The sequence below is a fragment of the Diadema antillarum genome, unplaced genomic scaffold (genome assembly GCF_040938485.1).
Source record: "Diadema antillarum isolate AM-2024a unplaced genomic scaffold, OU_Dant_1.0 scf00000082, whole genome shotgun sequence".
NCBI lineage: Eukaryota > Metazoa > Echinodermata > Echinoidea > Diadematoida > Diadematidae > Diadema > Diadema antillarum.
Window position 1 is genome coordinate 2,257,694 of NW_027270971.1, and position 17,260 is coordinate 2,274,953.

Consider the following 17,260-nt stretch of genomic DNA (forward strand, 5'->3'; position numbering starts at 1 on the left):
ACCTGTCTGGTCATTACTTAAAATCAAAAGCATAGAATTACCTCAACGTAACAACAGAGAAATACACAAATCTTGCTGTAAATAATGCATTGAAAACTGCCCAGAAGGCGGCGAGAACAGTATTCCAGGGTCCTCAAGCAGGCGATAAGTTGTGACAGCTGTAACTTTCAACCAATCACAGGTCACCGTGGCAAGAGTTGGCAGAACACCTTCACCCTCCTCTGTGTGCATTTGGACTGTTGCCATGGTAGCAGCAAATACTGTAACTCAAATTTACCACCAGTTCCCTCCATAAAACGCTGCAAAAACAAGGACTTATATTACCCAACAATACACTACATTACAGGTTACTCATAACATTGACGGATAGCTCGGATAGCTCCGATACCTAATATATATGAGAGAAAATAGGGAATATCAAAGCTCTATTGCATAAATATCAAACTCTGTTTAAAACACGCCTGCGGTGACTGGGCACCATATAAAAGCAGGACAAATATGATCAGTGATTTAATAGTTTATTAATATTCAAAGACTTAGTTTGCCTTTTGTCCTGTTCTAAATAAACTTAGGTCCACCAGGAGTAGATGCAATCCACTCAATGCGATAAACAGCACCACAGAATGGCTTCTCTGCGCAAACTCCAAAGCCTTCCGTTGGTGTTAAAAATGCAGAATCACAAAAGTGACAGCGACAAAAAAGTTTTGATGTCACCTCCTGAGTGTTGAAGCAATGCCTCTCAGACTGCTCAGCTCCGTGTATGCATAGACGGTGCAAACATTCTGCAGCGGTGTCGACACAGATGGCAGTACGTGGGACTGAGAAAAGATCATCGCTATCTGCAGCGTGACGCACACAAAAAAACACACACTTGATTACGTACTGCCCCGTCGAAAGTCGACGCGGGAGAGTGTTTTTCCACGTGGCTCGGGATGCCGCTCACACTCGAGCCTCGACGTTTGTGCTTCGCCATTGACGAGAAGAAAATACAAAGAGAGAGATCGTTTCTGTTTGCTCTACGGGCTCCAAAACCTGACTAGTCTGTCATATAGTCACCTTGTCTCTCTCCTTATCTTTTTCCTTCTCCTTATCTTTTGATGACTTGGAAAGCTGGGCGACCTGTTTTGTAAGGGCACGATTTTTGGCCTGCAGACAAACAAAATTTACACACATAAAAAAGAGAGATCTTGAAACAATTCATACCAACAGGTGCATCACAGTCTTATACACTACAAAACATATGTTTTTATATTCACTTCATTTGGTTCTGAATAATGGATCATATTCTTTTCAAACATACTTTTTAGGGTTGAGCAGCAATATCTAAACAAAATGACAGATATATATTGTCTTGGAAGCTGAAGTTTGTTTGTCTGTTTGTTTGTTTTTTCAAAGTAATAAATGCAAACAAAGGGAAACTGACGTGAAATAAATAAATAACAAAAGTAATAACACAATTATCGAGAAGTTTGGACCAACATTTCTTCTGAATGAAATAAAGACAATAAACAAAAGCCCAAACCAAGCAATCAACATTCAAAGAGTTGGTCATAGGCTAATTTTCTGGTTTGAGATTTCCTTTGCAACAATGTTCAACAGAGCCTCTTGTTGTGTGATCCTGGGAGAAAAGATTTCAAAATCATTTCTTATTTTTGGTAATTGCTGAATTCGTTTTCCAGCCTTAGATGACACACTTAGCACACACACCTGTAAGTCATCGACCGTATCCTGATGTTCCTTCTGCAGAGTTTGGAGTCTTGTGCGAAGATCTCTCTCGATCTGCATGTGGATGGCTTTCAGCTCTGTGATCTAGTCAAAAATGCAGCAAACAAATTGTCAAGAGACCACAAGGATCAAAACATACAGGCATTGTGAAGATATGTGTCACTCCTTGCACTGTGTAAAAATCCCATTGAATAAAAAAAGCTTAAAGGTATAATTTACCAAATGCAGATGAAACAACACCCCCGAATAAGTGCTTCAAAACAGTTCTAAAATGTGAGTTAAGGATAGAAACAACTAATGTAAAAATTTGAACCAGTATAATCGATGTTAACTACTGTTAAATACTTACACAAAATGTGAACAGTAGTTACAATAAAAATGTTTCCAGACTAAACCGTCTACAGTTATGGTTTAGTGAGAAAAATAGTGATACATTGTATCTCCTTATATTTCGGGATTTATTGCAAAATTTTTGTATGGTTGGATGTTTCGTGAAACAACTGACCTACACATATGCATCAAATGTGATATCTTGAACATTTTTTAAAATCAGGCTCCCAATGGTAAACAGTACCTTTGACAAAATATTGCCGAGGTACATAAGGGAATGCACAAAAATTCCAAGGAAATTTCATCTTCATCTGTACATGTAAAAAGCTACTCACCATCATCAGATGATATGCTTTGAAATATTTGATTATCCTGTTTCACAGTAGTACTGGCATAAGATATGAGTACGAGTTTGAAAATCATTTCATATTTTATCAATATGGCATCATCTGATTGACCTCACACAATATTTCATTTGCCATCGATCACTGAGACCTACGTTCTAGGTCATGTCACTATTTCTAGCCAATGTGAGCATATTTGGAAGCACACCCTCTTACATCATCTCCGGTGAATGAGAGGGACTCTGTCGTTAAAAATCTTGGAGGAAATGCCAGAGAAGAAAATTGGTTATATGCTTGACAAGCATACCTTCTTATCACGCTCCAAGATGGATTTCTCTTTCTCCGCCAGCACCTTCTTCAGGGAGGCCACCTGTTCTCTGAGCTGTGTCATGGCAACCATGTGGTCTGTGTTGCCGGGGTCGATAAAGGTCATATCTGTCTTGGATGATCTACAAAGTCAAGAGTGAAAAGGACATTAGTCCATCATTGTGATGTACAAACTGCATTGTAAAAAAACAAAAAACAAAACAAAACAAACAAACAAACAAACGATACGATGTGCTGTCAGGGTCAATGAAGGTCATGCCAGCCTTGGATGATCCAGAGAGAGAGAGAGAGAGAGAGAGAGAGAGAGAAGCAGAGGCAACATCCTAGCTCCATCACATAAGCTTGTATGTGTTGTGTCATGGCAATCAAGCGATATACATTGTCCAGTCTTTGTAAATCTACGGGGAAGAGGACAGCAGCAAAAAGAGATAACACCAAAATATATGACCTTTATTGTGCATCATGATCACTATGTACATTTGTAATCTCTATTACTTGGGCTTGATGATGTCTTGTTGAGACCACACAATCTGCATGGAAGATCCAAAGATGCGAGTGTAATGTGTGGCCTCCGGTAAGCCTCTGGTTATTTGCAAAACAGCTGATCTCTCTACAATCTTGTGGCTGGGTATGGTGCAGAACAAAATCCAGTCACAATGTACACCATCTCCACCTCCTGAAGAACATTTCCTGTCAATTCTAGTTGGCCGGATCTTAACCCTAATTAGGCCGGGCTAGGGGGGGGGGGGGCCTCCCAGGCCCCCCCCTCCAGATCTCGGCCGTCGACTGCACGATCGCGACGAAAATTCGCACACACGTTGCCTATGATGTAATCTAAAGTACCATGAAGTTCAATTTTTTTAAAAGTATCATTTATGCTTAATTATGCTAATTTATGCATAATGATGCATGAAATCAGACACTTTGGTATAAATCCCTAAATAAAGCTCAAAATGGGCACATTTTTTTGTGTAAATATTCTTTTTAGTGTCCTGAGCAAATATGAGAGAAAAAAATTGTGCCATCTGGAAAAATTTCTTAAGTATTTTATTGTTTTTTGAATTTCTTATGTATTTCTTTGTTTTTTCGACTTTATGTTTTTCATTTTTTTCGATGAAACTTGTTCGCGACATTGTTCCGAACAAGAAAATATGTTATTAACTGATTTTAATTGGTAAAACCCCAAACCTGTAAGCACAGTTTGCATTGAAATTGTACACGAATTCATGTTTTTGAGCAATATTTGGTCTGACATGCACGTACATATTTATGCGCAACTTCGGAACCGCGCGCCCGGGCATCGCAAATTTGGTGTCAAAAGATGCGGGAGACTCGAAAGAAAAAAGTCATGAAACGTCGCGGCGTTAGCTTTTCGCGTTAGCGATACATCGCGCAAAACGTCGAGGGGGGGGGCCTCGGAGTCATGAAACGTCGCGGCGTTAGCTTTTCGCGTTAGCGATACATCGCGCAAAACGTCGAGGGGGGGGGGGCCCTCCGCCTAGTTAGGGTTAAGACTGCTGTATATGGGGTTTTCCCACCCTGATAGTTTTCAGTTTGCAAACCTAGGACAGAGCAGAAATGTATTTGGATTCTACTACTATTGCCTGAACCTGTAACAATGGACACAAGTTCCAGCTGGAAGAACCAAGCATTTGGCGCAAAGCTATGAATATATAAACAAATCAAATAAAAAATACAACATATGATTTTGAAATATGTGTCGCCACAGTTTACGAGACAGTCAATTCAGGATAATGTAGACATGGGAAACCAAACACACACATATTGCTTGTAATGTTTGTGTCAACATTATGCATGTAAGCAGCATGTTCGATCAAATTTGTTTTTGATGCAAAAACTAATGGTTGAGGAATCTTTTCTTAGAAGGGAAATGAAGACAAATCTGTGTTTATATGATGAAAGTACAGTGGTTAAATGCATTTTATCTTATTCAATATGTCAAGCTCACAATATGACTTTCAGAATTCATTTTGTGTTGCTTATGCTCGGTATGAAAATTAATTCCGTTAATAGGAACACACATCTTGACTTCACAAATCAGAGAAATGAATGAGAACTACACTTACGCAGAAGGTAAGGCGCCGTTGCTGGAGTGTTCTGATTTGGTCCGTTTCAACTCAGGCTCATGAAGTGTTCTAAGGGTCAGAGTGAAAAACAAACACTTATTTACTATGTCACAGAAAAATCCTTTGAATGGAAAACAGGCAAATAAATTCCACTATACACACAAAAAGGGGGAGGGGGTAATACTGAAGAAACATGAAGGTATTTTGCTCCCCTTTCAATGTGAGTGGGTAAAATAGTACCAAATATGATTGAAAGATTCACTTTCCTGCTCAAATTACCAAAAACATCACCTACAGAGAACTTTATTTCTTACACATATCATACAAATAATTTCACAATTTCCTTCTGGTCGCATTCTCTTTATGATCTTTCAAGATGAACTCGGGGCATGCTGTTTTGAAAATCCTCCCACACAGAATATGAGTATATTTTTGTGAAATTTACAAATTTACCCAAAAAAAAAAGAAAAAAAGAAGAAGAAAAAAAGTCTGCTACACATCTGTGGCCTAGTAAAAACACATCAAGAAAAAAAAAACACACATCAAAAACCAAGAAAATAAAGATGACTAAAACAGTCTTGTGTACATTAACTTGCATGGTAGCAAAGTTGTACACTAAACAAGATATAAACATAACTGAGATTTTATACTTGCCTTGACACAGCTCAAGAAAAACATATTTTTCTGCCAAAGCAAAAGTATCTCAGAGTAATTGTTTCAGTTGAAAGAAGGGATGCATAAAGCCATATTTGTGCCAAGGAAATATGAGGCCCATACTGTTAGTTTGTCTAGGAGATTCAGACACATTCATATTGAGCACGGTTGCCACTTGAATATTGAATTGCTGTCTTGTACATAAACTGACCTACAATGTATGTCTTGCTCCTTGACTAAAACAAAACCCCCACCAGGACTTCTCAAAACACAGAAGTGTCTCAATATCGCGGCATTGCACTTTATGTGAGATGGTAAGCTATTGCTTCGGAGTAGTGATTGATTATCAATGTTCCTTCTTATCAACAGAAACAGACACATGGAATTATGTATCTAGAAAGATACTACATAAGTGAATAAATAAATCGCCCAAAATATGACATCCAAATATCGACAAAATTCCAGCCACACTCACTGTTTCTTCTCGTTGGATTTTGAGTTGTGGTGCCGATGGTCGCGGTCATCCTTTTTCTCCTTTTCCCTGTCACGATTCCTGTCTCTATGTCTCTCTCTACCCTTGTCCCTGTCTCTGTCCCTATCTTTCTCTCCTCCCCCTCCTCCTCCTCCTCCTCCACTTCCTCCTCCTCCCCTCTCTCTATCTCTGCCTTCTCTCGTTGATGAGTCCCGACTGAACAGGCTCCCGGTTCCGGGGCCGCTGGACGCGTTCTCACTGCGATTTCGCCCCACTGAGGTAGGTGTGTCGCGGTTGGTGTTCCTGTTTTTCAGGGGCGAGGCAGTGTTCTGTGACTGGGCGGTGGTGGTGGCGGTGGGATTGCCTGTTGGGGTCAGGGCTGTGGGCGTGGTGGCTCCTCCTCCTCCCCCATTTCCCCCATTCCCTCCTCCGCCCCCACTCCCTGCAGTGGGTCCTCCCCCTGCGCCCCCTCCTCCACCATTGCTGCTACCCCGCGTCCCTCCATCACTCGAGGAATTCCGATGGTGATCGCGATTCGTCAGGTCGTATTTCCTCTTCTTCGCCTTTTGAAGTACCCGTTTGTAAGACAATGTACACAACCAACACAGAAGTTTCCCATCAACCTGTGTGCAAAATTAATTCATAAAAGACAGGATAAATGAACAACTAATGCCTTTTCCTGGTATGCATTTGTTACAAGGAAATAAAAAACGAATACACAAATGACAACAAAACTTTGATGGCTCCTCAATTTTTGCTATGGGGCCTTCCTCTTTCATTTCCTAGTCAGCATTGGGATAAAATGTGAAAATACCTGCCAAATGATAATACATATTGTTGTTTTCTAAAACATAAACTTATAATGTTTTTCTTTTCGAATGGTCTGTTTAGTCTGCAAACTCTTCTCTCTTCCCACACGCCTCATATCCAAAGTGATCTACATCTTGAAAATTGTTTTTTTCTTCACAGTACATGCAATTAACTGAATACAACTTAGTGACTTCTTATCAAGTTTACAGATCATTATAAGGGCACCACATTATCGAATGAGGGTTACATCTGTCACTAAGAAGTCCTTGTGAACATTCTGGACATTAACAATGGGCCTCATGGCAAATTAGACCTGTCAAAATAACAACTTGCTGCAACTATGTCTATTCAGTTTACTACTGGAAATCATGTTCAAAATCTTCTTTTCTTTTCTTTCCCCCCCCCCCCCTAGTACATGCAATGAAGTACATCTTCGTGACTTCTTATCATGTTTACAGATCATTATAAGGGCACCACATTACTGAACAAGGGTTAAATCTGTCAATAAGAAGTCCTTGTGAACATTCTGGACATTAACAAAGGGCCTCATGGCAATTTAGACCTGTCAAAATAACTTGCTGCAACTATTTCTATTCAGTTCACTACTGAAAATCTTCTTTTAGTTTCTTTTCTTTCTTTTTTAAAATATTAGATGCATTCATAGAGAGTAACTCACGTGGTTGGTAAAAGCAAGGTCTGTAGTATACTTGGTGAGTTTCACTGCAATCTCTTCATTATTGCATGCATCTTGAACATGTCTTTTAATGTAGTAAATATAGCATCAAAGGCCCTGGCATCATTTCATGAGTTTGCTCAGATTTATGGTTCAGAAGCCAGCTTCTATACTTCATGCAGGTGACCAGAAAAATGTGTAAGTTTGTGATATCAGCTTTACTGAAATACAGTAATACCAACTACTGAAAACATAACCTGGAATACTGCATAGTAGTTAAGTTTGTGAAGTTTGTGAAGTTTCACAAGCTGCCTAAAAACAACTTATGTTTATGACTGACTTCATGGACATATCATAAACCAGTTATGTGTCCTCGCTGGCCCGAGCTTTCTTTCTTTTTGACTGAACATATGTTTAATACCTTCTTCCTCTCATCCTTCCGGTCAAAAGCACACTTTTGTTTACACTGCTCGCACGTGTGTGGGGGGCCATACTTCTTCTCCGAGTTTGAGCACCTCTGGCATTTGTTTCCGATGAATGCAGCGATAACGTTGCAGTATTCGCAGGGCTTGGGCTGTATGTGTGAAAGTGGATGATTGACGGAGTCACTGGAATAGGCACACAAACCTGATATTACTGAATAGAAGTGAAAGCCAATAGAGAGCCTTCATGCCAAAGATTAGCCTTCTGGATGGTAAAGAATACACCAATTTCTACTTTCTACACGACAACAATTATCCAGGACATGCAAGTACTTGTTCAATTGTACACACGTAGTTGATTGGAACTTCTTCTCCAGTAACTCTCAATAATACACAAGATGAAAATTAATTCACACAAAGTTTTGGATGGTATAGTATTGGTGGAGGCAAAGATTGGGCTTTTAACTTTTTGCGAGATACCAACAAACCATCTATGAAATAGTACAGAGCGCACCATTCTAAGACAACTTCAAACTTTATTTGATGGAAATCGGTTTTGAAATGGCCGAGACATCCAAAAACAACGTAAAATAAAGTGATTGTAATAAAAGGTGGGTTCCACCTTGTATTAGGATTACTCTGTTTGGGGCATCCCAGCCATTTCAAAACCAATTTTCATCAAATAAACTTTGAATTCCTCTTGGAATTACGTAATCTTTCATATTTCATAGGAGATTTCTCATTAATATCTCACCCAAAAATGTTAGAAACCTGAAGTTACGTCTCAACCAAAACTATATGATCCTTTACTTCGCTTTACCAAAACTTTATGTACGTACCATGTACCAACATGGTGACATTGGCTTGATGTTTCAATACTATTTTTTTTTAACACCAAGATGTATTTCCCTCTTTTTTTCTAATATCTTGTAAAGTCTGCTCCTGACAAAAAGAAGACCTACAGTTGTACTCACAGCCAATGTCAATTAAACGATGATGGGAAGAGAGATGAGATGGCAGAACTTACCGTGCCGTACGTCTTCACATTCTGTGCACATTTCTTGCAGATTGCATTTGTGCTGCTCTTGCTGCAAAGAGAAAAGTATGGTCAACACTTCCAGTTTGCATCCTGTCATAAGTGCCTTGTAATACAACACTGCGTGTATGTCTTTTCATCACAAATAAGGCATCTACATGTATATGGAACTCGAATTCATCATTGCAGGTAAAGGCATTGATCAACATCGAATTATATTGGGAATTTGTACAGTGCATCTACAACAGAAGATTTATCTTTCTTAAAGAATGAATTCAGTGAAATTATTGAACTGTGGGAGCTTGAGCAAAAGAGGGAGGGCAGCAGTACGAGTTAGGACATTTTTTATAGGATAAGAATTCTCAAAATGTATTTCATCAAAGCATCCTACGGAAATCTCGAAATAAATCAATGGATGAATTAAAAAAAAGAGCTTACAATAGTGTACTAAACTTACAAAAGTCAGTCCCCAGATTAAAATGCCTTGTGCAAGGTATTAAACAACTGAATGCTACAATGTACAATGTATGTAGGATACCTTGACAATGCTAAAATGGAACTAACTTGAGAATACACTTCATACTTGGCCAATTTCACTAAAAACTTAGAAGTATCTGCTCTGCTGCTTTTGTTGCAGTTACTACAAAATGTTCAGTGAACTGTTGCACACATTTGTTGCCAAATAGAAAGACATACAAGTGTATAGATATGCCTTAGATATTAATGTTTCACACAGCAGATAAATATTTCTCCACAGACAAAGCTTGATAATGTATCTTCACATCATCTGTCATCACAGTTCTCACTGCAGTAGTATGTTCAGTCATTCTCATTTGGATTTAATTGGGTTGTTGATGTATAAACCTTCTAAAAGTGCAATTTTGTCTCATCTTGATTTGTAGTCAGCCCCTAAATCATTACAAACTCAAGGAGCATGTACAGTTTTATCAGTTTTGAAATGACAACATACAGACTGTGTAATTCATATGTATGGGAACTCTGAAAGGGTTGAAAGATTTCCTTTCGGGTGTGACAAAAACACATGCCTGTACTAAAATGTGATCTTTCACAAGTATTTGATGAAGTTTTGGCCTTTGTGCTTTTTGCACAAGAATATTTACGATGTTTTCGGCTTTTCTTTATTTCAAGTTCACGACTGTCACCCTTGATTGTGTATGAACAGTGCTATAGTATTCTCACTTCTCTTGTTGAAATTCTGTTCTGCAGTAAGTACATTTGACGACTGGATAAGCCCCGCGACATTCCTGTGTGGGAAAAAAAGAAGAGAAAAAGTACAAGAATAATTACATTGTAGCAGAAGTTTGTTACAGAAAAATGAAGTCAAATAACAAGAAACCCTTCTTCTTCTATTTTTTTTTTTTCTGATTAGTACATTCCTCAAGCAGAGTATGTAATTGTAGTACTGTACTTGGCTGGTGTGATTCTATAAGGTGAAGTTTACAGGAACAAGCAACAAACAACATTCAAACTTGTGGTTTTGTTTATTTAAAAACAGTACATAAAATGTTTGTTATTAAAGCCACAACAGGTCATACCATTGATTAATTGCAATCAATCAGTCATAATATTGGCATACCTCCTGCTTCTGGAAGATAGTTTATCTGGTCTGGTCATAAGTGAATCTATCTTCTGATCTTGTGTAACTACTAGTACTAGGCAACCTAATTCACTGGGGCTGCTGTGGGCAAAGATTCAAACCCCTCTCACTGTCATCAGTGTCAGTGCACAACGTGACATGTTCATAAAAGTTTACAATTGCATCATACATGTAGATCTATTCCTAAAAACATGAAAAGACTGATTGATCACTTCTTTTTCCTCCCAGTTACAGTGCAAGGCGAATCTAAAATTTAGATAAAAAATCAAGCTCACGTAACACAACAATACACACAGCAGCTCAGCTCAGTCACACTGACATTCACAATGAGAAAGGCACAAAGAAAATCAGTTTATGCCGCAGACTACAACACTGATGTGATGATGTAAAAACATATTCAAGATATCTGAAAGTGTGTGGTGTACTAATTTGACGCCATTTCGTATTCATAAATACAGATTCTGGCACACAATATACGGATTTCCCACGTGAGTTCCTATCGATGTCTGCAGCTGCAGCGAGACGTAAGCTCCGCCCGTTGCATCCGGCATTGTTTGCAATGGGCAGTGGCTGCATTGCCTGCAAGTAAACTCGCGATACGAAAGCTGTGGCTGGAAAATGCACACAACGAAGTGAAGTGTGAGAACAAGAAGCTTACCTTGCAAAGCTGTTGTCCTTGTGATAATTCATCAAATGGATGTCTGCTATTGCACTTTGTGCACGCAAAAAGAGCTTCATTTTTCAGCGACATGTGGACATGAAGTTATCTTCAGACGATCGCAGAAAAACCTGTTCAGAGAAGCTACAGGCCAGGCGAATTCGGTGAATTTCCCGGCGAGATTCGGCCTTCAATTGTGTACTGTACTGTACGTACGAACGCTTCCGCGATGTTATTTCCTGTTTCAAAAAACGCATGGCCATGACCCATGTTCCGAAGCGCAAAGCACTACAAAAGAAATAATGACGAGTGAAAATCGCTAGCTGTGTAGCCGACGCGTCCAACATGGCGCATGAGGAGAGAGAGAGAGAGAAAAAAAAAGTAGGCTAATTTAGGGCATGTTGGTTCTTAAATTCACTGAGATAAGCATCTGTGATGTAATAGTACAAGTAATCCCAATCATAAATGGCGCTTGCCAGCAGGGCAGCACAATTCATATTACCTGACAGCAAAAGTGGCATAGAGTCAATAATATGAAGAGTTTCTTCCCAAAAACCGATAAGTCCATTTTTTGAAGATTTTGAAGTATGGTCTCTGTCATAAAGTACAAAATAATACCTTTTAAATGATATATTAGTCACTACATATAAAGGTACATTTTTTAAGTTATGGTCAAACGAAGCAAATTTTTTTATTATTCTCTTTATTTTTCTTGACCTTAAATCACAAATATCTCCATTTGGCAAATATGGACTTATCGGTTTTTGCGAAAAAAATCTTCATAATATGATTCAATATGCAAAATAATGAAATGGATGCTTCCTAAAGTGTTAATTGTGGACCACTCTGGTCACCTGGTCTGTGTATGTTCATCCTTTGTTTGAACATGACTGACGAATTCCATAAATTGTTACTTTGGTAAGCTATTATGCATTATTTCACTTTGAATAAAATGACTGAAGTTCCTTAAAAAAAAGTGAGAAACAGAGAATGGTCATTGTATTCACTTGTGCACATGAGCTAACTCCAAACTGGCTTATTGATGTAGATTATAAGTAGGCCTAAATCTGTCTCTTCTTTGTCTCATTCACAGTTATTGTACTACTCTCTAAAAAAACTCGAGTGAAAATATTCACTCCTAAAAGAGTGAATACAAAAAAAAGAGTGAATTTAGAGTGAAATTGGAGTGAATTTTGAGTGAAAATGTTCATTTTCACTTGTTTTAGAGTGACCTCAGGGATCACTCCAAAATCTTCGAGTGATCCCTGAGGTCACTCCAAAATGAGTGAAAATGAACATTTTCACTCAAAATTCACTCCAATTTCACTCAAAATTCACTCTTTTTTTTATTCACTCTTTTAAGAGTGAATATTTTCACTCGATTTTTTTTAGAGAGTAATACACCATTTACCACTGTGCATACAAACGATGTACTATTTAGAGAAATGATGCCCAATGTTCATATACCTGGTATACTGTATGTGGATTGAGTGAATGCAGAAATATTAGTAGAACGCATTGGTGAAGTTTGAGGAAAATTGTACTATCTGTTCAAAAGTTACTAACTGTTAAAGTTTCAACACTGCCGCTGCTGTTTGAAAAGACTTACAACAGTTCCTGGCGTCATTGCAGGACAGCAATGTGAAAAAAATATGAAGAGAATTCTGTAAAATTGGATTCTTATGAAAAGCACACATTCCTACAACTCGTTACTGACATTGTATATGAAGAGTTTGTTTGCAAAAAACGATAAGTCCATTTTTAAAGATTTTGAGTTACGGTCTCTGTCATAAAGTACAAAATAATACCTTTTAAATGATATATTGGTCATTACATATAAAGGTACATTTTTGAAGTTATGGTCAAAAGAAGCAAAATTTTTCTTATTATTCTCTTTATTTTTCTTTACCTTTAATCGCAAATATCTCCATTTTGCAAATATGGACTTATCAGTTTTTGCAAACAAACTCTTCATATAAAGTGTAATTTAATTCCCCCTACTTTCTGAAAGAGATAAGTCAAGTGCTCTTTCATCATGCTGGACAAATCAAAAGAAAAGCTGAATTTCTTTTATATTTTCTTTATGTATCATTGTCTTGCTGTGATGTCACAAAACTGTTGTACATTTTTTCTAGCCTTCTCAAACCAGCGATGTGCAGCTGCACTGAAGTTGTGAAAACTCATTTTTGAACAGATTGTCCAATTTCCCTCAAACTTCACTGATGTGTTTTACTAATATTGCTGCAATGCATTCACGTAATCCACATATGTGATGAATTATCACAAATTTAAACCATATAATTACAAGAATTTTTCATTTTTTTAAAGAGATATGAATTTGTCAGATGCTAAGTTTATATGCATATTTTCTTCCTTTTATGATCTCCAATTTTATATGGTGTAATGACAGGGCAAATATACATATATGAAGAGTTTGTTCGCAAATCGCAAATATCTCCATTTGGCAAATATGGACTTATCGGTTTTTGCGAACAAACACTTCATATATATATATAAATATATATATATATATATATATATATGAAGAGTTTGTTTGCAAAAACCGATAAGTCCATTTTTGACGATTTTGAAGTACGGTCTCTGTCATTAAGTACAAAATAATACCTTTTAAATGATATATTGGTCACTACATATAAAGGTGCATTTTTGAAGTTATGGTCAAAAGAAGCAAAATTTTTCTTATTATTCTCTTTATTTTTCTTGACCTTTAATGGCAAATATCTCCATTTGACAAATATGGACTTATTGGTTTTTGCAAACAAACTCTTCATATATATATATATAAATATATATATATATACACACACACATTATAACTGTATTTGGCTATCATTCCCCTTTCAGTGTATGTATAGCTGGTATGTGTGTGTGTTTCTGTATGTGTGCATTACTTGAGCTCTTTTGAAATTAAAGCACTCGTCTACACACTCCCCTACCACCTTTCAAAGAGCATACCGATAATAAATTCATGAATTGCAAATGAAGAGCTTAATGTTCGTATGCATTTTGTCTGTAATTCTTGAAGGGAAGTTTCACCCAAAATATATGTGGATATAATAAATGCAGCTATTATAGTAGAACACATCGGTGAAAGTTTGAGGAAAATCTGACAATCCGTTCATAAGTTATGAATTTTCAGCTTCATCTTTTATGAAGGGTACTCATTCTATTTGTTAGTGACATATATCATTCCCCCTGCTTTCTACAAGATGTCAGTCAATTGCTCTTTCATTGTGCTAGTAATATTAAATTTTGTGGAAATCTCTCTGTATTTTCTCTATATTGTTGTTCTGCAATGTGACATCACAAACTGTTGTAGTCTTGTCATCCAGCGATGGTGTCACCAAAACTTCAAAAATTCATAACTTTTGAATGAATTGTCTGATTCCCCTCAAACTTGTACTGATGTGCTCTACTAATATTGCTGCTTTCACTCATGTTTGGGGAAACTACCCCTTTAAACATTTGCTAAAGTTAACCTGATATACAGTACTTGCAATCAATATAGAATTAAGAATATCTGCCAAACAGAAATCTTGAAATATAATCTTGGTTACTATGACAATAATACTACAATCATGTAACATCATCATCTTTTGAAGTTTATGTCCACATAAGTAACTTGGTAGACTGAAAACTTGATAAATACATGAACGCAAGTATTTCCACTAAATGTACACATATTATTTGTGTTTTGTGTGATGTTGGGACTGAATGGTTATACTGCCGTCATGATCTGATCACATGATCTCTCTCACTCTCCGTCTTTATGTATGTACATGCAAGATGTGTATGAATATATGAAGAGTTTGTTTGCAAAAACCGATGTCCATTTTTGAAGATTTTGAAGTACGGTCTCTGTCATAAAGTACAAAATAATACCTTTTAAATGATATATTGGTCACTACATATAAAGGTACATTTTTGAAGCTATGGTCAAAAGAAGCACAAATTTTCTTATTATTCTCTTTATTTTTCCTGACTTTTAATCACAAATATCTCCATTTGGCAAATATGGACTTATCGGTTTTTGCGAACAAACTCTCCATATACAACCTGTATGTATGAATACATATGAATAATATGCACAATGCATAGCAGTGCTCTGAAAAATTATTATGCACAAACACACACACACCTGTACCAGAAAATATGTGCAGCATAATGTGCCAACCATCATAACATACTATGCACTGCATTTCATATACATAATATTATTAGGTGATGAATGACAGTTACATACACACTCCACTCTATCTCTGAGTGACATAAATTTATTACAAATTTCAGAAATACGCATGGAAATTACATTAATTTCTTTTGCTTTTTTTTTGCATATCTCTTTCTCCTGAAAGTAGAACTATAAGGGGAAAATAAACACTTTCCACTTCAGGAATTTATGGTCTGAAGTACTGGTGAACAGAAGTACAGAAATGCAAACATAATGGGTGTAGATTTATTTTTGGTTTTTTTTCTTCTCGCTCCCTTGGTAGACAGACAATTGAGTAATTGATCTTTGATTGATATTAACGAGGGCGTTTCATGAAAAAAAAAGAACACTTTACAGGAAAAAGACCAATGACGCTAACTATGGTATTTGAAAGAAATTATTTACACATTTACATGACAATATTACTTTACAAGCTTCATAGTAAATAGTAGAATACAAGTTCTAAAAAAAAAAACAGAGAAGGTAAATTTTCAGATCTCCCACAGATGGCAATAAATGCCAAGCTTCTGGTATTCAAAATACAGAGTTTCTTTTTTCAAAACATCATTAAAGCTAAGACATAGTTCTCATATGCCTGCAGAACTGTTGATCATTACTCCAAAATGTACATGTATGCACAAGAAATGTGTGAAATAACGCTGTAAGGACACAATTTCAGTTAGATAATGATGAAAAAGCAAGGTATTAGTCAAAAAGGTTCGCCGGAAGTCCACAATCTCAGAACTTACCCCATCGTGGTTGCTACGTAATTTTTCATATTTGATTATAGATACTTGAGAAATCAGGCCGCAGCAATATCCATCAATCTTCCGCACTAAGTGAATCGCATGCAGCTTGTTGGAAAATTCGATTGCAAGGGCATGATCGATCACCAAGTGACATTCTACCTCCCCACAATGCTGAATGGGAAGGACTCTTCTGGAATAAAATTTGTGTATTATGATCGAACTTATTCTACGCTTCTGATCTCAAAATACTCCAAAACAACTTATCATCCTGGCAAATCGCGTCAGCCAGGTAAGTTTCTTGGTAGACCCTTTCGATGTATTGCAAGAAAATTCCAAATGGTGATGAATTTTAAGCCTTTCTGAGAACTATGTTCTGACTTTACTTTCTATTTTGAGCCTTCCTGAGAGCTATGTTCTGACTTTAATTTCACTTGGCCACTAAAGGGTGCAAGTACAGGACTTATAGGCACATAACGCTGAGAGAAATGACCCTCCTCTAAAGGACGAGGCAATGGTAATAAAATGTTCTGCCTGTGGGCACTACTGGTGCTGACAGGGGATTTGAACCACAAACCTCATGCTTGAGAGTCTGCAGTTGATCTACTTTGCTGTAACAGCTTCTCAAAACTGTTCATTGTAATACAAAGTTTCACAATATAGACAAACTTCATCAGTCATAACTTTATTCCGTTGAGGAGGAGCTGATTTTGCTAGAACACACACTTCATATAGACATCTGCCCAAAGTATACTCGGGCCTTGTCTTCAACAGCTTAAAGACTGTTGTGAGACATCACACACTTGTTACAAGACATGAGGCCAATCATGATGACACACAATAAAGCATGGACATAGGGTATCTTGTCTGTAATGTAACCCTCTCTGGACCACTCTGGAACAGCGCAGAGAAAATGACAGGCTAATTATGATGTACAAAATACACAATAATCTCACTCCTCTTTCAGCACAGGACTATATCATCAAACAGGCTACTCAGTTAACGAGAGCCTCGCAACCACACTCCTATCAGGTACCATATTCGAGAACTGAATCGCATCGCCATTCGTTCTTCCCAAGAACTGTAAGGAACTGGAATTCCCTGTCGTCAGAAATTGTTTCAGCGCC

General features: G+C 37.3%; 1 protein-coding gene across 1 annotated transcript; it reads right to left on the minus strand.

The window, feature by feature from the left end:
* Positions 1 to 827: 827 nt before the first annotated feature.
* Positions 828 to 11,349, minus strand: LOC139717766 (protein FAM76B-like). Its single transcript, XM_071629268.1, has 9 exons — positions 11,157 to 11,349; positions 10,081 to 10,145; positions 8,872 to 8,932; positions 7,844 to 7,996; positions 5,943 to 6,562; positions 4,814 to 4,882; positions 2,707 to 2,848; positions 1,708 to 1,809; positions 828 to 1,146 (listed from the first exon to the last, which is right to left on the minus strand). Exons 1-9 carry the CDS (start codon positions 11,247 to 11,249, stop codon positions 1,045 to 1,047), a joined length of 1,407 nt encoding a protein of 468 aa, XP_071485369.1. The 5' UTR covers positions 11,250 to 11,349; the 3' UTR covers positions 828 to 1,044.
* Positions 11,350 to 17,260: the final 5,911 nt, after the last annotated feature.

Coding starts and splice junctions, on each gene's coding strand:
- LOC139717766 (XM_071629268.1), bottom strand. CDS start 11,249: ATGTCGCTGAAAAATGAAGCTCTTTTTGCGTGCACAAAGTGCAATAGC. Junction 1,810..2,706: donor TCTTGGAGCGTGATAAGAAG/GTATGCTTGTCA, acceptor ATTTTTGACTAG/ATCACAGAGCTGAAAGCCAT. Junction 1,147..1,707: donor ATACGGTCGATGACTTACAG/GTGTGTGTGCTA, acceptor GTTTGTCTGCAG/GCCAAAAATCGTGCCCTTAC.